Genomic DNA, 21800 nt, shown 5'->3' with positions numbered 1-21800 from the left:
ACATAGCTCACATTTCCCCTCTACCCAAGGACAGCCAACATGAAGATAGTCATCATCGGTGGCGGCATCTCCGGCTTCGCGACATATCTGGCCCTCCGCCAACATCTGCCTCGCCCTTCACCCCCCGCCACCGACCACGAATACACCATCTACGAGGCCTACGACACGGGCCAGGATACGACCTTCCGTGAGCGCCCCGAGGGAGGCCCACACTCGTCCACCCTCATCGTGGGCGGGGGTCTCGGCGTCGGGCCCAATGGGCTGCACGTCCTCCAGCGCCTCGACGCGCAGTTACTGCGCGACACCGTCCAGGGTGGATACGTCGTCGACCACAGCAATCTGAAAAGCAAACACGGCCGTCTTCTCGTGCGATTGGACTCCCGTGGAGCGTGCAGCTCCGCCCAGCAGACCGCGGGGCATCAGTCCCCGATGCATCTGCTGGGCACCAGCCGCCATTCGCTCTGGCGGTGTCTGCGTGTGCGCATCCCCGATGCTGTCATCGTCCACAAACGCGTCTCCGGGGTTGTCGCCAATCCCCAGGGTCGGAACCAGGTCCACTTCACTGATGGCAGCCCGTCTGTGGAGGCGGATCTGGTCATTGGGGCCGATGGGCTTAAGAGCACCGTCAAACGGGCTCTGTTTCCTGAGGCGAATGAGGACCCGTATCCTCCACATTATGAGTACGTGTGAGCCTCTTTTTCTGCCCTACTCACTTGGCCTTGCTTCACGTCTAACAGTGACTGCAATCCAGAGGCCTCGTCGGCATCGGCGGGTTCGTCCCCTCTGCACTCGTGCAACCATACGTCGAGGACGGGTCGATGAACTTCGTCTTCGGTGGCAACGGATTCTTCGGCTACTTCTACGCAGACAGTGCCTCGTCGGCCTCCCATCGCGACTCGCCCTACCACGTCTCCCCGCCGGGGGACTTACTGGGATGGTGGTCCACCTATTCGATTGACGAGTGCCCGAATCCTAAAGACCTTGACACCGAGGACGTCACCCGTCAGCTGCGCGAGCGCTACAGCACATGGCCCGACCCCGTCGTCCAAGCGGTCATCGCATCCATCCATGTCGAGAACATGTGGCCCATGTGGACGTCGCCGTCGCTACCCACCTGGGAGCGCGACGGGCTCGTGCTGGTCGGTGATGCCGCGCATGCCCTGCCCCCGACCTCCGGCCAAGGATCGTCCCAGGCCTTGGAGGACGCGGAGGCTTTGGCCAGGATCCTCGGTCATTATCTGCGTCCCTCCTATGCCGAGCCCCAGCTGGACAGGGCCACCGAGAAGCTAGCCCTGAAAGCCGCCGCCAAGCAGTATATGGACCTCCGACGGCCCAGAGTGCAGGCCATCCTGGAGCGGGCCAAGGCCATGCAGAATACCAAACGGGACATGAGTTTCGTCCAGGAATATGTGATGTATCTGCTGCTGTGGCTGATCGGTAAGTCTCGCCTCTCACCGTCAATTGTTTCACCCAGGCATACCCGACTTATCCATCAATAACTAGGCTGGTTTCCCATCCTATTTTCGAGGCAGCAACGCCAGGTCTACGACTACGACCTGCCCGCCGAGGTCAACCGGGTCCTGGCCAGGGGGGGGTCGATGGATTAAGCTGTGGGCTCCACCATGAGCCCCATCGGACCTGTCGACTGGGGGCCCTGCATCAGTAAGGAGACCGTTGTCAAATGTGGCGCCTGCTCAGCCTCCGAAACAGGCAAAACTGCCAGGACCAATGCCAATATCATGCACCAAGGATCACCGTTAGGCCTTCCGTCTCTCTGGATGGACTCGCGGTGTATGCGACAGGTCATCCACCCCTTCCTGGACCGCACGCATATCCGCCGAGCTAACTATCGATCTGCGTCCTGCACGGCCATGACACCGCCACGGCCGTTGCCTGCGTCCCGTCCCAGTCGGGGCGTGAAGCCCATCCATCTCGCTATAAGAACTCCCGCGCGGCGGTTGGCCCAGTCCCCAACCCTACCCTACCCCATCTTTCCCTGCTCTTCCTTCCCTCTCCTCCCATATACCCATCCCCCCTTCTCTCCACAATGCCCGACACTCACATCCCCTTAACCGGGTACCTCTTTGCCCGCCTCCACCAGCTGGGCATCCGCAGCGTCCACGGCGTCCCCGGCGACTACAACCTCGTCGCCCTGGACTACGTCACCCCGGCCGGCCTCCGCTGGGTTGGCAATGCCAACGAGCTCAACGCGGGCTACGCCGCCGACGGATACGCTCGCATCGCGGGTCTATCGGCGCTCTTCACCACCGGGGGCGTCGGGGAACTGTCCACCCTGAACGCAGTCGCAGGCGCCTACTCGGAACGAGCCCCCGTCGTCCACGTTGTCGGCACTCCCCCGACGAGCTTTCAGGACCGCGGCCTCAATCTGCACCACTCCCTCGGCGACGGCAACCTGCGCGTCTATGCCTCCATCTACGAGAAAGTCACCTGCGCGCAGGCCAACCTCCGTGACGCCACGACGGCCCCCCAGATGATCGACGACACCCTCCGCCAGTGCCTCCTCCACAGTCGACCCGTCTACATCGAACTGCCTGCCGACATGGTCACGGCCCCCGTCCCTGCCTCGCTCCTCGACACCCCCATCAACACCGCCCGACCCCCCAACGACCCCGACCTCGAATCCACCCTCATCCACTCCCTCCTCGATGAACTCTACTCCGCCCGCCAACCCCTCCTCATCATCGACGGCATGGCCGCCCGCTACCACATCGAAGACGAGGTCAATACCCTCGTCCACCAAACCGGCTTCCTCACCACCACCACCGCCTTCGGCAAGGGCATCGTCCAAGAATCCCACCCCACCTTCTACGGCGTCTATACCGGCGCCGCGGGCAACCCGGACTTCATGCACTGGGTGCAGTCCTGCGACTTGGTCCTGCGCATCGGCTCCCTCAAGGCCGACTCGAACAGCTACGGCTTCACGGCGCTCACGGACTCGCGCGTGACCATCGAACTCGACCAGGATCTCTTCGACTTCCGCGGCACAAAGCACAATATGTCCGATATCAAGTCCTTCCTGCAGAGCCTGCTCCGCGAATTCGAGCCCACGAACCTCCAGGCCAGCAATCGCGGGCTCGAGTTCATCCCCCCTTCTCCCACAGACCTCGCTCTCTCCCTCCCCGCAGAAGGACCTATCACTCACGATCGTTTCTGGACCTACATCTCCCGCTTCTTCGGCGAGGGAGACACCATCATGACTGAAACGGGCACCTCGTACGTCGGCAGCTGCGACTTCATCCTCCCGGCCAACACGACCGTCGTTAATTCGGGCATCTGGCTGAGTATCGGGTACATGTTGAGTGCGTGTAGCGGCGCGGCATTGGCCCAGAAGGAGATGGTTGCCTCCGGTCTGCGCGGACCCGGTCGGACCATTCTCTTTGAGGGAGACGGCAGTTTCCAGGTCACGGCCCAGGCTGTCAGTGATATCATTCGGAATCGCATCGACGTGACCATCTTCTTGTTGAATAATGATGGGTATACCATTGAGCGGTGAGTTACACTCCTCCCCTCTCCTCTTCCAATAGTCCTCTTCAGAGGGTACATGGTATACTATACTTTAGTCCATGTTGGCTGATCCACCATAGATACATCCACGGCATGCAAGCCGAATACAACGACGTGCAACCCTGGCGATACCTCGACTCGCCGTGGTACTTTGGCGCCCCCCGCGATGACCCCGATTACCCGGTGTTCACGAAACGGGTGACAACCTGGAGCGAGCTGGCTGACGTCCTGGACCATGAGCAGTTACGCGCCGGAAAGGGCTTCAATATGGTTGAGATTGTCATGCCCAAGGAGGATGCCCATCCTAGGCTGAAGGAGCAGATGCGTATCGCTAGTCGGCAGAATAATGCCCAGGAGGAGGAGAGGTTATAGGGATGTGTTTTGGGGGGTGTTGTTGTGGCGTATTTGCTTTGTGGTTTGGATTCAGTTGAGGTGATGTAAAAGTTTGATTGAGGTTGGGGTAGGGCTGCAATTTCATATCAATGCGTGTACTATTGAACGGTTTTGGGTATATTCATCGAGGGTGAAATTGTTTGGGTTCTACTTCGGGGTAAATCAACCAGTTGGCCAAAGCGTACAAGCCTTTTCACGTACTTCGTGGCTGGTTCCCGATGACAGTAACCGTCCCAGACGGTATCGGCGCTCTGTACCCTTGCGAGTCCGAATAAAGCACTGGATTAAAGCTGTTCAGGCACATAGACAGTGATGGTGCTGCATGTTGACAGGCCCTTTTTTCGTGAAGACAATCGACTCATGTATAGCCTTAGTATATATACCCAAATAGCCAACCCACCGGAGTGTAAACAACTAAGGTAGCAAATTCATCCAGACCTCATTACTTCAACCTAATATCTCCTCAACCCCATGTCCATGCCCAACCCAATCCAACCCAACTGATCATCTTATCTACATATCCCCCTTCCCGTCGCATGCCATCAAGAGTAATCAAATAATAATCAAACCGACTCCGCATGAACAGCCCCCATCTTCACCTCCCCCGCCTTCTCACTCACACTCAGACTCCCATTCACTCCCTCACCCCTCGGCACCGGCATCGCCATCGCATCCGGTCCATCAAATACCACGGCCATCTGCTCGAGGCTGTATCCCTTTGTCTCGGGGTAGAAGAAGTACGCCGTGACGCCGAACAGCAACAACATGACAATGAACACGATGTAGTATTTCCATTCGATGGCGTCCAGGGCAATCGGATTGACGAACGTGTTGAAGAACATCCCCACGATCGTGGCTACCCATGTCACGGTTAGACCGCGGGATCGGAGACGGTAGGGCCAAATTTCACACGGGTAGGAGGTGAGGAAGGGTGTTCTGGGGCAGGTTTATTGTCAGTTCTTTCGTTTGCTGTGTGATATGGTGGGGGGGGAGGGGGGTATTTACAGCGCGATGCAGTATCCTGCGAAGAAGATGAATAGAAATGGGATCACGGCCGCCCCTGTAGCGGAATTGTTCGTGACTTTGAAAGATCCGGACAGTGCTGTTACGAGCACATAGCTCAGGAACATGATGGCTGCGGACGCAAGGAAGAGAGGCCGACGGCCGAGTCGGTCGATCAGGAATGCTCCGATCGCAGCGAAGAGGAGATCCCACATCTGCAGACACGCCGAGATGAGCGTCTGGTCTCGCACCTCGGTCACGCCAACGGAGTCGAGGATGAGGGCCAGGTAGTACGACACGACCCCGTTTCCGGCCCATTGGGCAAAGAAGCCGAGACTGATCGAGATCATCAATCTCCATCGGTTGCCGGGGGTCTTGACCATATCAAGGTAGCTGGCACTGCTGTGCGCTTCTTGCTCGGCTCGAATGGTCGAACTGATCTCGGTGAACTCGTAGGCTACCAGCGGGGAGGACTCATCGCCAGCAGCGTGGTAGCGGGTGAGGATCGCGCGGGCTTCTTCGTCTCGTCCAACTGAGATGAGCCATCGCGGACTCTCCGGAGCGAAGAGGAAGCCCGGCAATCCGACGACGGGCACCAATGCCTGGAGCAGCGATGGCAATCTCCACGCCCACGAGGTTGAGTATGTTCGTGACGCGAAGACCACCCAGGCAGCAACCGTTCCGCCCACGTACCAACCGGACATGAACAGCGAGTTGAAAATGCCGCGGTGGCTCGGGTAGGCAATCTCGTTGATGAGCAGAGGGACGGAATTGCCAAACAGAGCAGATGCAATGCCCAGGAAGAACCGGGCAAGCATGAACGCAGTAGCATTGGGGGCGGCAGTCTGCAACGCACAGCCCAGGGCTAAAAACGAATATCCAAAGTACACCCCCGGCTTACGCCCATACCGATTCGCGATCCACGCTGCCGTTGGGTATCCTATGCCACACCCGAGCCAGTAGATCGCATTCAGCCATCCCAGCCTTGCGCCTGTTGGGGTATGCATGAAGTCGTTCCACTGGTCAAGGGCCTCGAGGCCGTTCATGAGGGATCCATCGTAGCCGTTGGCGGACGAGAACAGGACAAGAGAGAGGATGATGAGATTGAGACGGAGAAGATGGGGTCGCTTGTACCATGCTGGGCCATCAGGGAGGAGTGCGGCCAGTTGGTCGTCCCCGCCTGGCTTGGGTGCAGTATCAACCTTGCCGATACCCATGGTTCTAACAGTCGGCGGGTGTCGAGGGAAGAAGAGGCAGGGCAGGCAGGGAAGATTGGGCCTGCAGAGGTTTATATTCGAGCGATGACTCCCAGTCCCGACATACGCCGATATCCGTTTCCCTCGCGGCCTGTTGGCCGTTCTTTTCCGTGGCGGTCTCTGGTGACGAAGCCGTCGACCAGTCCATCATCCCAGAGTGTAGTTGACCCTGCTTGCACCTCGTGGAAGGCAAAGCCACTAGAAGCGTTCGCCAATCGCAGTCAAGCGGGTACGTCCATAGCCATGAGATGGACTCCAGTCGTCTGGTCAGCTGCGCGAGGTGAGTCCACCGACGCACGGGTTAGCTGGGGAATGCATGGGATGACTGTGGGGAGAACCGGGGATGTTGGGGTTTGGGGCATCGGCCCTGCCACGGAGAAACGGAGAAAAGGAGAAACGGAGAAATCGCAGGATCAGATCATATCTTTGGTCGTGCAATCAGAGCCCTCGGCTTGGTGGATCTGCAACCCGAGTCGGGCCATCGCCGATATCCACCCACACGGATGCACTGGCGGCAGGCAGTAGGAGACTCAGACTTGGCCAGCTGCCCTCCGGAAACCCGCAATTCCCCCCAGCCATGGCCAGCAAAGCATACATAGGAAGGACGCCCGCAATGTTTGCGAACCTGCAGTCCGAAAAAAAAAACCCCCCCAGCGCGCTCTTTCCCGTTCCTCCTGCAACCATAGAACTCCCTGGGCAGGGGGCTCGCAGAACATAGGCATCATGCCTTACGTGGATATCCCCTCCGCAGAGACGGACAAAGCGTTTGTCCAGATCGCAAACGCAGACATTGAGGATCTCCTGAAACAGCTTACACTCGACGAAAAGGTTGCCCTGCTGACAGGTGGGTTGGGTTGTTGCTACCCAAGGGGTTACCTGCTCCGTGGACGACAAAGCTGACATCCCATTCTCCCAGGCGACGACTTTTGGCACACCGTTCCTATCCCACGACTGGGAATCCCGTCCATCCGATTATCCGACGGCCCAAACGGGGTCCGCGGCACACGTTTCTTTGGCAGTGTGCCGGCAGCATGTCTTCCCTGCGGCACGGCCATCGGGGCCACCTTCGACAGAGAGCTCGCCGTGGAGATAGGCCATCTGCTCGCTGCAGAAGCCAAGGCAAAAGGCGCCCATGTTATTCTGGGTCCTACGATAAACATCCAACGAGGTCCACTTGGGGGGAGAGGGTTCGAATCGTTCTCGGAAGATCCGCTCCTTTCAGGGACGCTGGCTGGCCACTACTGCAAAGGCTTGAAGGAGAGGAATATTACCGCAACGCTGAAACATTTTGTGTGCAATGATCAAGAGCATGAGCGCATGGCAGTCAATTCCGTTGTCACCGATCGGGCGATGCGAGAGATCTACCTTCTCCCGTTCATGATTGCAATCGCTCTTGGGAAGCCGGGAGCCATCATGACGGCATACAACAAAGTAAACGGCATCCATGCGTCCGAAAGCCCGACACTACTCCACGATATTCTCCGGGGTGAATGGGGCTGGGAGGGCTTGCTGATGAGCGACTGGTAAGAACGCAGTGCCTCCTTGATGCCAGTACTGTACTGACTGTCTTCAGGTTTGGAACGTACAGCACATCGGAGGCCATCAACGCCGGACTCGATCTGGAGATGCCAGGCCCAACCAGATGGCGCGGTGGTGCCCTCGCTCACGCTATTGCGGCGAACAAAGTCCCCATTGCGATCGTCAATGATCGCGTGAGAGCTGTCCTCAGAATGGTCCAGCAGGCCAGTCGATCCGGGATCCCCGAGCACGCCCCGGAGCTGCAATTGAATCGAGCCCAGGACCGTCAGCTACTGAGGAAGATTGCGTCGGAAGCCATCGTTCTCTTGAAGAATGACGATAGCATTCTGCCGCTTGATAAAACCAAGAGAATCGCAGTCATCGGTCCGAATGCGCAGGTCGCCACTTATTGCGGTGGCGGCAGTGCAGCGCTGAATCCCTACGAGGCCGTCACTCCATTCGACGGTATCTCGCGGTCCGCGTTGGGCGGCGTGGAGTTTTCCCAGGGTATATACGGGCATCAAAACCTGCCATTGCTGGGCAAGCGCCTGCGTAATCAGACAGGGCTCGCGGGGTTCGATTTGCGGATTTTCAACGAACCACCCACGGTCTCTACTCGAATGCCGCTCGAGGAACGGCACGAAACTGACTCGTTGGTCTTTTTCCTTGATTACAACCATCCGGATCTCCAGACGGTGTGGTTTGCCGACGCAGAGGGGTACTTCATCCCGGAGGAATCCGGACTCTACGACTTCGGCCTCTGCGTCCAAGGAACTGGGAAACTTTTCGTGGACGGAAAGCTTCTAGTCAACAACGCCGACGTCCAAAGACCGGGGCCAAGCTTTCTGGGAAGCGGCACGATGGAGGAAAGGGGAACAATGGAGCTCGTGGCAGGAAGACAATACCGGGTCCATGTGCAATGGGGGTGTGCGAAAACCAGCAAGTTCAAGGTTCCCGGCGTGGTCGACTTTGGCCATGGAGGTTTCCGATTCGGCGCGTGTAGGCAACTATCCCCGCAGGAGGGGATCGAGGAAGCCGTCAAGCTGGCGGCTAACGTGGACCAGGTGGTTCTCATGGCCGGATTGAGTGCGGAATGGGAATCAGAGGGCGAAGATCGCATGCACATGGACCTGCCACCGCACACGGACGAGCTGATTGCTCGTGTCTTGAAGGCAAACCCGGATACCGTTGTCGTTCTCCAAAGCGGAACTCCCATGGCGATGCCGTGGATCACAGAAGCAAAGGCTGTGCTGCATGCTTGGTATGGTGGAAACGAAACAGGCAACGGCCTGGCAGATGTCATATTTGGCGATGTCAATCCTGTGAGTCGCTTCTCCTCTGACGGCGAATTCGAATACTAACCGCCGAGTCCTCGCAGTCCGGCAAACTTCCTCTCACTTTCCCCCGACACCTCAAGCATAATCCCACCTACTTGAACTACCGGTCTGAGGGTGGCCGGGTCCTGTACGGCGAGGATGTTTATGTCGGCTATCGGTTCTATGATGAGATAGAGGTCGATCCCCTGTTTCCATTCGGTCACGGACTTTCATACACGTCCTTTGAGCTCACCGATCTGCACCTGCAAAGAGACTCAAACATACTACAGGTGAGCTGCAAGTTGCGCAACACAGGGCCAAGGCCGGGAACGGAAGTGGTCCAGCTGTATGTGGCGCCCGTATCACCACCGATCAAGCGGCCGCTGAAGGAGTTGAAGGAGTTCCGAAAGGTTTGGCTGGAGACTGCGGCCGAAGAGGTCGTGACCGTCCCACTGGACCTGGTGCGCGCCACCAGTTTCTGGGATGAGAAAAGCAGCAGTTGGTGCAGCCACAGTGGCACCTATCAGATTATGTTGGGAACTAGCAGTCGAGGAACATTCTTGGAGGGTTCCGTAGAGTTAAGTGAGACCACTTTCTGGTCCGGCCTTTAAACAGCATGCTTTGCTCACTCGCACTGCTGCATTAATGGTACAAACATAATGAATTATGTCACTTCTTCATCCGATCCGTATCCACCCATGTCTGCAAATGCATGGTGCTCATGCTTTCGCTGCTGTCCAGACGGGACAAGATGTCGGTCGATTGTTGGAGATATTCAGCAGCCCGCTGCGCTTCCGGGTCGTCTGGGTGAAACGGGCACGCGAGAAGGCTGGCCGCGATGTCGCGCACTTTGCATGCGAGGTGTAGACCGTTAGCTTCCAAGTTGACGAGGGGAAGGCTGTACAGCACGAAGAGAAGCTGGCGGCACAGCTTTTCCCTCACCAGCCACAATGCCTTTGAATCTGTCGTAGTCTGTGGGTAAGAATCTGCAACCACCGATAGCCCTTGAAGGTGCGACTGAGCTGCCTCCAGCTGATCAATGAGAAGACTTTGTAGCCACAGATGGGTGACATGCAGGTTTGCGCGCATGGAAGCAAAGTGCGATCGCAGTTCCTGTGTCATTGTGCCATCTCCTGTAGCATCGTCGAGGGTCTCGTCTGTGGGCCGCCACGGTCGCAGTGGTTGTGGGATGTGCTCTAGGAGATATCGCAGACTCTGCAAACGATCTTGAAGATATGCCACCTGAATGGCGGGGTCACGGGCTCGGACACAAGGACATGGCTCTACAGGAGTCTCGACACAGGGGCTGCGGAGGGCGGCCCAGAACACGCGGGAGTGGAGGATGAAACCGGTGGCGAGGCAGGGGGTCGGGGAAGGTGACATCACCACCTCATTCTCAAAGATCATCTCGTCGTCCACTTCCAGAGGCATCAGATCTTCCGGGTTGATGGAGTGCAGGAGGATCGGGTCCAGGTACGACAACCGCTCCCCTAGCACGTTCTGCAGTTGATTGTGGCTAGCACAGGAACGACCGATCAGCTGTCGCGCGTGAGGTGATTCCCCAGGGCAGCCATCTACTCACACAAATCCGTACAAGATCAGCCAAAAGCCCTTCTTCCGCAGCTGGGTCTCGATGCAGTTGAGGCCTTCGTATTCCGAGATGCGGTGGAGGTTCAACAGTCGTGCGATCTGCGTGGCCTCGACGTCCAGCATGCGAGAGGTGTTGTGGTCGCCCAGCTGACGGAAAGTGGCGTAGAGCAGATAGGAGATGGCGAATTTCTGGAAGCTGATCTGGTCGAAGTAGGTGGAGTCCCTCAACCCCATGATCCGATCGTAACAGCACCGCGCCATCTCCCGGCGCGAGGCAAACTGGAGGGGGGGGTTGTAGGACTGATAGACCTGGAATCGGGTGGGCATGGTCGCGACGACGACGGCCGCAATGGCGATGACCAGGGCGCGGAATCCCTGATCGTCTCGGTCGCGGTTTTCCCGCAGCGCCTGTCGGAAGGAGGGACGGTGCACAATGGGAACCAGGGGGTAGATATAGTCCAAGTAGTCCTGCATGATGACACCGAACAGGGACCGATCCCACAGTTCGTCCGTGGGGTGTTTGTTGGTGGTGATGGTAGTTGTCGCGCCGGGAGATGCAGCCGGTTCAGCTCCACGCGTCCTGGGGCGTGTCAGGACGATTTATCGCGACAGCAGGGAGGGATGAATGGAAGGATCGTACCGTCTCTTGGGGCCTCGCGTCCGGGAGGGAGACAGGAAGGTGCATGGCAGGTTCAAGCGGTCGCATCTTCCACACTTGGGCGGGGAGACGCCGGCGGGGACACGGGGGGCCTTGCATTTCACCTTGCGCTGGCGACAGGTGTCGCAGGCATGGGAGGCGAGGTCCACGCGGGTGGGGGGAGATGGGAGATCCAGAGACATGGTGGATGAGCATCAGCCATAGTACTATGTATGGATAGAGTGAAAGTAGATGAAGTGGAAGGAGTGGATGGAGTGGAAGAGAGAGCCGGCGGAAGTTCGGAGATTCCGGCCGGTGTCATGCCTCAGGCCGAGAGACACACTTTACGTAATTATTCAATTGTGCCGGTCCGTGCATAAATGCTGCTTCCGCTGAGTCATCTCCGCTGGCTGCTTGCGGTTCCCGCCCTCATCCGGATGCTACCCTAGTAGATAGATGGTACGGAGTAACTAGTAGACTCCAGAGGGAACCCCGATCCCAAGACGGCGGAACCCTGGGGAGGATCCGCCCCAAGGAGGCCAGGTCGTCGGGGAACTCGTTTTCGTTGTCACCTGCTTCCTACGGAAGTACCCGTGGGAGTGCTCCACCCCCGAATTTATATATCCATGACAAGCGTCCCCGCGATCGCTACGGCAAGTGCTCTTACTACTACTACCAGGCATCCAGGCATCAAAAAAATCAGGATAGAGATGAAAGAGAACATCAATTAAATAGTGTGTGGATGAATCATGAGTAGCTAGTCGCCGATGCAAATCAAATCCGTCAAACCCGCCGCGGCCGTCGTCCCAGACGAACGCGCCGCGCGGTCGCTCATAAACGCCGTAAAACTGCGTGGAACGCCCCTCAGAACGCGTCTACCCGTCCGTGTTGGCGCAGGTGAAGCTGTTGCTGTTGGCGTCGTTGTGGATGGCCGTGCCCGAGGCGTACAGCCCCAGCACGCACAGGATCAGCCCGAACAGCGCGATGGCCATGTTGAGGATCGTCAGCGCGATCTTGCGCGGCGAGGCGAACCACTCGCCGTAGTTGAGGTGCAGCCAGTAGATGCCGCTGAGGCCGTAGCTGAACCAACTGGCGAAGAGAGCGCTCTGCGGGGGGGAAAGGGAGGGTTAGCCGCGGGGGGATCGACGCGGGGGTGCAATCAGGTCCACACTTACAATCAGACCGTTCAGGTCGCTGAACACGGGGATGGCCTCGGCAATCACCCAGGCGACGAGCCAGCAGGCCAGGCCCAGACCGATCCAGATGGCAACCGAGCGACGGCCCCGGCTGTGGATGAGGTCGGACTTGTGGCAGGTGCGGAAGTAGATGTACTTGAGACCAATGTGGCCGTTCACGACACCGGCACCCACAATCTAAGACGCGTCAGCGTTGATCCAACCACCAGACCGACGGAATGGGGAACTCACCGTGGGGATGGCAATGCCATAGGCGACCTTCTTCAGGAGGGGACCGGCGGAGCTGAGGGCGGGGGACTGGACGTCCTTGCCGACGTAGTAGTAAACCACGACGGCGGCGGTCGTGTACAGGCAGATCTCAAAGGTCTGCAGCATGAACAGCGACTTCTTGAAGTCCTTGGGCTTCTCCATCTCAGCGATGAGGCCGAAGAAGGCGACGTGCGCACAGTAGGCGAAGACGATGTTGGAGACCGCGGTGAAGGCCGTGTAGAGGTTGGTGTCCACGGTCGCCTCGATGATGCGACCCGGGTGCTTCTCGACCCCGACGCCGATCATGGTGACCATGACGGCGGTGAAGATGCTGAGGAAGGCTGTGGCACGGTGGCCCGTTAGACCAGGCACGGAGAGGAGGTCACCGACGGACGGGGAGGACTCACAGCAGAAGGAGATCCAGGTCATGCCCTTCATGGTGCGGGGGATGGAGAAGACCATGGAGATGATCATGCCCACCAGACTGAAGACGATGGAGCAGGTGCCGTGGTCGGTGATGGTGTTCATCATGACCCGGAAGGTCAGAAGGTGGCTGCCCATGACGAAGATGCAGAAGAGGAACTGGCCCAGACCGAAGAGCTCCCGGCCAAAGGGGCCCAGAAGGATCTCGCCGGCATCAGCCAGGTTCTGGATATGGGGGTAGCGTTCGCGGAACAGTCCGATGTTGTATCCGGTGTAGGTGGCCAGCAGACCCAGACCAACGATGAGGATGATAGCCCTAGCAGGGAGGAGGAGAATTAGCGGGGAGGGACCATGAGGGGCATCATGCGAGGCATCATGCGGGGGTCAGTCTAGTCACACTTACGGAATAAAGCCCAGGGTTGCAACGGCAGCGGGCAGAGACAGGACACCCAGGGAAACGGATTCACAGATCATGACTGCGGGGGAACGGACGGGGTTAGAGTTTGTCTATCGGGGACTCCGGGGGGGAGAAAGGGTTCTTACGCAAGCCGCACTGCCTGGGATTTCATGTCAGCTGGGGATGCACTGGAGGAGCCATGGGCGGGAGAGGAATACATACCACCACTTCAAGGTCTTGTACTTGATCTCGGCAAACTCTTCGTTGCCAAAGGCATCGGTCTCCTCCGGCTCCGGCTTAAGGTTCTGCTCGACATAGCTGAGGTCGTCCTTCTTCTCATTGGCGTCGATGCGGTCAGTCGCGTAGGGGGGAGGGCTGCCGTGGACAGTCTCCATGGTGGTGAAGGTGGTGAAGGTGGTGAAGGTGGTGAAGGTGGTGAAGATGGTGAAGGTGGCGGGTTTGGTGAGGTGTTGGGCGGCAAAGGTTGAAGGATGGACACGTCGGCGGGGGAGATGGCGAAAGCTGGCGGAGAAGAAGAGTAGGAGGAAGAAGAAGAAGAAGAAGAGAAGGTGAAGGGAGGGAGGGAGGGGGGGACAGGTGGATATATAGAGGAGACGACTGACTAGTAGCTAGTAGGATACTACTGCTAGTAGTTGTGGAGGGATTGAGTTTCGGGCAGGCGCGAGTGACATGCCGAAATCTCTGGGGAGTTTCGAGTCCTTGTGTGGGGATTGGGGAAAGAGTCAAGAGCGCGCTCTCCATCGTATGTTTCTACCGTTCTGGGCGGTCTCACCGGCGGTGCTGATCGGGCCCGATCCGACCACTATGACCCATCATGATTGGTCACCCCCCCGAGGTTCGGCCAGCCCGGGCCAATCGCCCGCCCGCCCCAGGGCTTCCACCCATGGATGCAAGGTGCCAAGCACGGCGCCCGCTGCAACACCAGCACGGCACGCAGGCCTGCCAGCTTCGCCCCCCCCCCCCCCCGGAGGTCGCCGCCGGCACGACCACATCGTGACAATGTCTCAGACAACTGGCAATTGCCCGGACTGATCCCCTTCTTCCCCGCAGAACACGCGCTAACAGCCTGAACTAGCTATGACTTGCCCACTATCAGCCATGTGGTCGTGTCTGTTGACTAATTCTTATTTCTCACTCCTCCGGCGCGGACCAATCACCCCCCGCCAGGGCCGTTTAAGCAACGCCCACGGCGAGCGCTAGTCCTGCATGGCTATCCCAAAGTGGGACCAACCTCGAGAAACCACCGGAGGAAGGCCGTCCACGAGTTACTTGGAAGTTGGAACTGGGAACTGGCAGTGCAGGCAGGCAGTCAGTCAGGCACAGCCATCGCTTGTCCAGACCACTCCGGGGGGGCCCAGCCCTCCCCCCCTTTCAAACCGCCAGCAGAGCCTCGTTCTTTTTTTACAGATCATGGGACAGAACCATGTAAGGGATACCGACTTACTTAGTCCTTCCTCCCGCTGGATCTTCCAAGTTTCCAATGCATAAATGTTTGTGTGGTGGGAAATCTCTGCGTGCCCGGAAGGGATGGTGCGCCGCCGCCGCCGCCACGCGGCAAAACAATGAGGCGCCACGTCCGCCCATCTCTGGCAGTCTTGACAGTTCCATTCGTGTCATTCTTATTATCGGTGTATCTGTCTATTTGTCGGCTCCGTCCTGTGTGCCCGGGCTATCTAACAGGTAGTCGGTCTGCAGGTACCCGCCTCTCCCCCCCCCCCCCATCCTCGAATCACCGCCGCGCGATTTGCGGCTTGCCACCGCAAACCCTCCCCACTGGCTTCCACGGCGGAAATTGGTGATTGGTGGCACGTAAATCGCACACATAGCGGTATCTATCTATCTAGTAGACGAGGTCGGTCCGATGGGGCATGTCAAATCACCACGGTACCGAAGAACCGACGGCAATGGTACACGCTCGGCTAGGCCCTTCCAGTTCCTAAGGAGTCGGCGTCGTTCGATGGTGGGCTTCTCGAAGCGAAAGAACCATTGCTCGTCGCCGATCCAGGCTCCGAGTCCGCCGCCGGGCACGACGACTCGGCTCTCAAGACTGACTGCTTCCGTACACCGTCTGGGCCATTGGTCCATTGGGGACAGTCCACCGGGTTTGTTTCTGTTGCTCGAGTCATGACACCGGGTCCGAGAGAACGGGCCATCTACCGGCACATACTTAGTTAGTAGTACTTACGTGGGTGGTTTCATCGGGGGATTCCGTGTTTGCAGGGACAGCTTGGGTAAAATTCCATCTGCTGAGAGAAGGGGATCAAGCACCTCTTTTGCCGATTGAGTTCATCCGGACTGCAGCAGCTTTTTGGGGGGGGGGGGGGGGGATGAGATGCATGGATGCATGGGAAGGGAAGGGATGGGATGGGATGGATGGAGGGGCCAAGGAGTGGGAGTGGGAGTGGGAGTGGGAGGCCTAAACTACGAGGCATCAGCAGGCACCCGACCGGCGAAGCTAGAATGGCGGTGCCTGAGGCGGACCGGCATGCCGCTGCGCTATCTCCGGGGACTTATCCCCGGGTAGGCACATCGCGCCTTCTCTTCCTGGCGACAACAAACAACTCTCCTCTCGCCTCTCTCCTCTTCCCCACAGCCTTGGCCATACCGTCCCTCGTCCACGTACCCATCAAGGGTTCAACCGCAAAGCCCCTGCATGGAATTGACGACCAGCAGGCCTAGTAGTCGTGCCGCCCCGTGTGCCGGTTCCGAGAGAAGGAGAAGGACGAGCTCAGATCGAGCTGGGACAGTCACCAGACCCGAGACCTGCCCCCCCGATCGACGGCCGAGAACGAGCCAGGAATGTCACGGTTCTTGCTCTTCGGACACGCGAGAAGTTTGAACGCCGGCAGTCAGGGTCTAGAAGCGAGGCGGAGCACCATGCTCGGATCCGGTTGCCTTCCTGCAAGGGTCAAGGGTCCCTCCCCCCTCGACTCCACCCGACCGGTTTGGCCATGAGGCTTGTTGGCATCTCCCACCTTCCACCTGCAGATGGCATCCCTAAGCTGACAGCATGGTTTCGGTGTGTGTGTGTATGTGTGTGTGCTTAGCATCAATTACTCCACAATCTGGCCCCCGAAGCACGCGTTCTCGTCTGCCCCAAGCCACACAGCTGGCCTCGTTCATCGGTCCCTTCACTGCGGGTTCATACCAGATACACTGGCTCCTCCAGACATCTCACTGAGTTGCACTTGCAGAGCAGTGTGTCTTTCCGGACCACATGTCCGGTGACTGTCTTCATACACAATCATTACTGTTTGCTATCTCGAATCCCAGCCACTATGTGAAGGGTCGATTTTCCTCCGCCCCATCCACATATATTGGTGAAGCACAATGCAATGGTCTACAAGGTCAGGATATAGACTTCACAGTTTGTTCAATTAGTTGGAGTCAGTGACAACCTACATGGGAAGGAGGAAGACAGCGGGGTAAACGCCGGACTGGAATCACGACGAATCAAACAAATACCGAGTTGAAGTTCCAGCAGGCATGAAGGATGACATCAGGCACTTAATATGGCCTCGCTATTGATCTTCACCAGGCCCTGATCTTCGAAGAATCGATCCCAAGGCCGCTCACCAGACCATCAAATATCTGTCTGCCAGTCCGAGGGCACCGCTCAGCACAATACCCACGGCTGCAATGATGAGCCAGTGCCCCCGACAGCAACTCCTGCAACGGAAAGAGCTTGTGATCTCCATAAGAAGCAAGCCACCGATAAGTGTCGATCGTGGCTGTGACGGCTCGTGAAAGTTCCTTCATCAATAATTCCACGTGTGCAATCGACCGTCTCGATGTGCTAGGTGATCTGCCGACACAAGAGCTCCAACGAGTCAACGGTCTGCCGCAGGATAGCGCACATCGTCTTAGCCAGCTCCCTACGCTGGTCCTCTACCTGCTGCTGTCGTTCCTCGGGTAAGAGCGATGGCTTTTCTTCGACCGAGTAGCGCTCCGCGTGGCCGATGGCGTTGCCTCGCTTGTCCCGGATTTCACCATCTTCGTCTACAGCTCGACCGATCAGGCGTGACAAATCGCCGTCCACCAGCTTCCCAACCACTTCGCCATCCGGATCGGCGATCAGACCGTCCATGCGCACGACGATGCTCTCTAGTCCTGCAAAGATACCGGGGTTGCCCCGCTGGGAAGGGAGGGGTTCGGCTTGGGCAAGCACTCGCCCGTTGTCCCCCCAGACCAGCCCTGCAGCATCCACGGACCTGCCCGCCAACTTTCGGGAATTGCCCACCACAACACGGCCAAAGATGGTCCCATCCGCATCGACGACATTGCCCAGCTTGTTCACAGTCTTTCCTTCCAGCACGGAGAGGTCCTCCGATTCTTCGTCCGATGGCTGATATCGCTCTGCCCGACCCTGGACAGTGCCATAACGGTCCACAATCTCGCCGTCCTCGTCCACGCGACGTCCGCGGAGAGTTTTGGCGTCTCCCTCGACCAGCCGGCCGACAACATCGCCTGAAGCGTCTTCCACAAAGCCAGTATTCCCCACGACTAGCTCTCCGAGTCCTAGAAATGGCCACTCGAGTTCCCGCTTGATCTCCGGTAAGAGTTCCACGCGCCCGATCACTGCACCGGCATCATCCCAGATCTGTCCCTCGCCATCGATAGGACGTCCCTTGACCTGCTTCAAGTCCCCCTCCGCCACTCGGGCGATTGGCAGGCCGTCGGCATCCAGGATAAAGCCACGTTTGTTGGTCTTGAGCCCAGCCAGCATGCACAAGTTGACCTGATCAGGTGGCTCCTCCCAGCGCTCCGCGCGGCCAATACTGTTACCTCGCTTGTCCAAAATATCCCCATCGTCGTCGACAGCACGACCAAGGAAACGATGCACATTCCCATCAACAACCTTTCCCACGCGATTACCGTTCGCGTCTTGGACCCAGCCCTCGGTGCCAACGAACGGATCATCAAAAGCCGTGAACGGTCCAGTGGGGTCGTCCTCGAGGGGAACAGGCTGCGCCTTGCCAATGACGCGGCCCTGGTGGTCCCAGAACTGCCCTTGATTGTCTAGCTCGAAAGCGCCCCGCCACAGCTTTTTCGAGTCTCCTTCGATCAGCTCGCCGACCTGGTTCCCTTCCGCGTTGATGATACTGCCCATCCTATTGCATGTGAGGCCAACCAGGGTCGAAGTGGGTGGAAGCAGCTGGGTATCTTCCTGGATATCCCCGGGTGGCTTCGATGTTTCGCTTTGATCCACTGCCGGAGCTGTGATATCTTCGACCGTAACTTGATTTTCTACAGCATTCGTCTCGTCGACGGCCTCGGCTTCATCGCTGATCTGCCGACTCTGGGGGATGGCGGTGTCAAGCATCCCACCAGTATATGTCTCCTCCGCGCTGGCCCTTTCCACAAGCCCTTCCGACCCGTCTTCCGTTGCCTTGAGTCTCTCTTCCGGCGATACTATCAGCTCCAGGTTCCCGAGCCGTTCACCCTCTTTACTGAAAACCTCTCCGTACTCATTCGCGGTCAACCCTGCCATCTTGCTGGAATCACCTTCTGCAACTCGTGCGACCACATCCCCGGCATGGTCGACGGCGTCACCCCTTCCTGTGATGCGAAGGCCCTTTAAAGGCTCAAGGCTCGACAGGTGAGGCAGCGGCTGTTGTTGATCTGCAGTGACGTCTTCAGCCAGTAACTTCACCTGGCCTATTAGTTCTCCGTTTTTGTTTCGCACCTCGCCCTTCTCGCCGACTGTCTGACCGACAATGTCTTTCGGATCGCCTTCCACGAGCTGGCCAAGAATTTGTCCTTCTGGGCCTCGCACGTTGCCGTCCTTGCTGACCGGGAAACCTTGCAGGCCGGAAATGTCAGTGGCAAAGTCGTTAGTGCCGACGTCGGTCACTTCTTCGCCCTCTGGCTTGACTTCGCTTTTCTCGACCCGCTGCGCACTCGCTCTGGCTCTTTGAATGCCCCCGCGCAAATGCCCCGCAAGTTCGCGTGCTCTAGCTGTAGGGATGTGATCGCCAATCTGCCACACGCCTGTAGAGACCCCCTTGAACCGTGAAGCAGCACCCCAGCCCCGATCGAACAGTGAAGTCGTCGTCGACCCCGAAGCCTCAGTCGGACTTGGCAGTTTGCACTCTCTCTGTTCCACGGGGGACTGAGGAGCCGATGATGTTTCCTTGGCAGATCTCAGATTGGCTTGCCCGGATCGACGCGCCAGCTTCGGCGGTGCCTTGGATCTGCGCTCTGATTGTATACCCTTGCCCTGCGCTATGCCGGAAGATGCGTCTGGTGCCTTTCTCGCAAGCCCCTCGGGAGCTGCCGATCGGCCTTCCTCCAAAGGGGTGGATTTCGCGACTTGAGATGCCATCTCTGTTCTCTAGTTCCGTAGCGGCCCTGCTGTGCTGCTCTCGGCAGTTCTCCTATTCCTCGAATCTCCTAGACGTGGGAGAAGACCTGGACGGTGGACCATGCCAGAATGGACCCCTATTGTTATCTAGTGTCGCGAAGGACCGTTTGCATGCTTGGTAGGTGGCTCGTTGATACGTTTTGTATTTCCCTTCGTGCTGAGCCTGGGTCGGGAATTGTCTGACATGCGGGGTGGGTGCAAGTGAAACGGCAACCCGACCCGAAGACATCTCAGCGAAGCAATGCTCTGACTTGTCCACCCTTCTCGGATATGGTTCGCTAAAGAGTGTTTGACGCTCGTGTTTCCCCCAGAGGCGATCACGGCCATGGTCGCGCGAGAGGGCAACCACGGCACGAGCTTCACGCGGGCAAGTCATCACCGTCCTTGAAGAGGGGCGGCAGTCGAGCAAGACCTAGACTGTTGGCACTGACGCTCAGACGAACACCGTGCCACCTGTCCTGGACAAGTGCTGCCCGAGTCGCCTGACAGCCCTGTCCCTGCTGCTGCTGTCTCCCCGTCCCAGTAGCGCAGGTGGCAACATGTGGCTGCAAGCTTGCCTATTGCTTGGAGCGCGTGTGCTCGTATCGGTAGCGCTCCAGAGCATGCTTGTCAGCGTCCCTGGTTCCCGTGGCGGCCGTGGAGCCGAACCGCATTGTCAGTGCAACGGCAGCCGTTGGGGATATGAACTGATTTTCCTACTGAAGTTCTTCATATGGATTGAACAGTTGGACTAACAAAGTCCAGTTGATTTCTATGATAGCTCGTGTGCTGCTACCATACCAAGCAGGTTGCGGTAATACCCAAAGGCGCCATTTTCCTCCAAAGGCAACAGAAATAATCATATCGAAGGTCGTCATTCTAGGTCAACCTTTTTAAAATACTCCCAGGCGACCTGTAACTCTTATATGGGTTAACAGACATGTTAACCACGGCGTTGTACCAGCCACTCATCCGTCTCAATTTGCATTCATGAATCCGTCCCATCCTCAGAGCTATATTACAGGCGCAACGACCAAAGCTTTTCCCGCCAAGGATCTAAAGACTTGGGCATATACCATTGCCATGGCGCGTGAAATTGAAAGTAACATGATGGAGAGAAGAAAAGGGGGTCCGGGAAAGAAACGACCCAGTACCACAATCTAGATGGGTGGCGAACCCAGCCGGTACTGCGAGAGGTCGTTGAGAAATCATTGCCTAGGGACGGTATGGTCAGCATCTTGCGATTAAAGAAGGTAGACGTTTTCGAACGGTTTCCTGGAGGTCGGATTTCCGATCTGGGGAAGCGCAGGCGCGACGGTCGGAATACAATGCCCAGAAGGGCCACATACAGCAGTGATAGAGTGATATCTCCGTGGATCTGGGCTTTCAGCTCCACCTCGATGTCGAGGTTCAAATCCAGCCGTAGTTTGAGTCCGTCCTTTCCTTCTTCCTGGACCCCCTGGCCGGCACTGCTCTCCCCCTTCGCCTGGAGATCCCCGTGCCTCCCGCGGACGGAGGTTAAGGACTGACCCTCTTCGTCGGCGGCCTGGTCGGCTCCAGTCCTTCGATATGGCTGCAATTCCTGCTGTTTCTGTCGCTGGCGGGTTCTTTGCAGGGCGCGCGGTTGTGTGCTATCCTGCTGGCGGCGCTGCACGGCCGCCACCGGCTGCTTGCCGTGGCGAGGACTGTCAGGTTCGGGCTCCGAGTCGGACTCCATCAGGACTTCTTCTTCTTCTTCTTCTTCTTCTTCTTCTTCTTCTTCTTCTTCTTCTTCTTCTTCCTCGGAAATGAAGCTCTCCTCCGAGGATACACTAGCCGCGCGCCTTCCCTTCTGTGGAGGCGTGATTGATCTTATAGGTTGCGTAATCGTGGGCATTGTGGTTAGGGCCAAAAGCCACCGGAAACACACACACGACGGACGGGGGAATGGAAAT

The 21800-nt window shown here is 57.9% G+C and overlaps 8 protein-coding genes across 8 annotated transcripts; 3 read left to right on the top strand and 5 right to left on the bottom strand.

The window, feature by feature from the left end:
- The first annotated feature begins 6 nt into the window (after nt 1-6).
- Nucleotides 7-1859, top strand: BO70DRAFT_411573 (FAD-dependent oxidoreductase). Its single transcript, XM_025547291.1, has 3 exons — nt 7-680; nt 752-1437; nt 1504-1859. Exons 1-3 carry the CDS (start codon nt 40-42, stop codon nt 1605-1607), a joined length of 1431 nt encoding a protein of 476 aa, XP_025397335.1. The 5' UTR covers nt 7-39; the 3' UTR covers nt 1608-1859.
- A 188-nt stretch (nt 1860-2047) lies between these two features.
- BO70DRAFT_381093 (alpha-keto acid decarboxylase family protein) lies at nt 2048-3985 on the top strand (the record flags this gene model as incomplete). The annotated part of the gene is made up of 2 exons (XM_025545442.1): nt 2048-3510; nt 3606-3985. The coding sequence occupies 2 exons, from the start codon at nt 2048-2050 to the stop codon at nt 3895-3897; spliced, it is 1755 nt and encodes a 584-aa protein (XP_025397334.1). The 3' UTR covers nt 3898-3985.
- Nucleotides 3986-4481: 496 nt separating this feature from the next.
- Nucleotides 4482-6137, bottom strand: BO70DRAFT_372619 (general substrate transporter; the record flags this gene model as incomplete). The annotated part of the gene is made up of 2 exons (XM_025544864.1): nt 4482-4854; nt 4924-6137. The coding sequence occupies 2 exons, from the start codon at nt 6135-6137 to the stop codon at nt 4482-4484; spliced, it is 1587 nt and encodes a 528-aa protein (XP_025397333.1).
- A 762-nt stretch (nt 6138-6899) lies between these two features.
- On the top strand, nt 6900-9621 carry BO70DRAFT_372618 (beta-glucosidase H; the record flags this gene model as incomplete). Its single annotated transcript, XM_025544863.1, has 4 exons — nt 6900-7020; nt 7093-7699; nt 7750-9016; nt 9073-9621. The coding sequence occupies 4 exons, from the start codon at nt 6900-6902 to the stop codon at nt 9619-9621; spliced, it is 2544 nt and encodes an 847-aa protein (XP_025397332.1).
- On the bottom strand, nt 9363-11440 carry BO70DRAFT_411553 (beta-glucosidase; the record flags this gene model as incomplete). Its single annotated transcript, XM_025547290.1, has 3 exons — nt 9363-10526; nt 10593-11180; nt 11241-11440. 3 exons carry the CDS (start codon nt 11438-11440, stop codon nt 9680-9682), a joined length of 1635 nt encoding a protein of 544 aa, XP_025397331.1. The 3' UTR covers nt 9363-9679.
- Nucleotides 11441-11943: 503 nt separating this feature from the next.
- BO70DRAFT_381090 (neutral amino acid permease) lies at nt 11944-14071 on the bottom strand. Its single transcript, XM_025545441.1, has 6 exons — nt 13725-14071; nt 13649-13662; nt 13509-13581; nt 12665-13421; nt 12413-12610; nt 11944-12343 (listed from the first exon to the last, which is right to left on the bottom strand). Exons 1-6 carry the CDS (start codon nt 13895-13897, stop codon nt 12113-12115), a joined length of 1446 nt encoding a protein of 481 aa, XP_025397330.1. The 5' UTR covers nt 13898-14071; the 3' UTR covers nt 11944-12112.
- A 3023-nt stretch (nt 14072-17094) lies between these two features.
- Nucleotides 17095-19853, bottom strand: BO70DRAFT_95185 (DUF3659 domain-containing protein). The gene has a single exon (XM_025548875.1). The coding sequence runs from the start codon at nt 19846-19848 to the stop codon at nt 17320-17322; it is 2529 nt and encodes an 842-aa protein (XP_025397329.1). The 5' UTR covers nt 19849-19853; the 3' UTR covers nt 17095-17319.
- Nucleotides 19854-20941: 1088 nt separating this feature from the next.
- Nucleotides 20942-21783, bottom strand: BO70DRAFT_363943 (uncharacterized protein). The gene is made up of 2 exons (XM_025543685.1): nt 21216-21783; nt 20942-21081 (listed from the first exon to the last, which is right to left on the bottom strand). Exons 1-2 carry the CDS (start codon nt 21740-21742, stop codon nt 21075-21077), a joined length of 534 nt encoding a protein of 177 aa, XP_025397328.1. The 5' UTR covers nt 21743-21783; the 3' UTR covers nt 20942-21074.
- Between the last annotated feature and the right edge of the window lie 17 nt (nt 21784-21800).

Source organism: Aspergillus heteromorphus (assembly GCF_003184545.1).
Source record: "Aspergillus heteromorphus CBS 117.55 chromosome Unknown BO70scaffold_21, whole genome shotgun sequence".
Lineage (NCBI taxonomy): Eukaryota > Fungi > Ascomycota > Eurotiomycetes > Eurotiales > Aspergillaceae > Aspergillus > Aspergillus heteromorphus.
The sequence above is the reverse complement of the archived record's forward strand: the minus strand, read 5'-3'. Positions and strand labels throughout refer to the sequence as shown.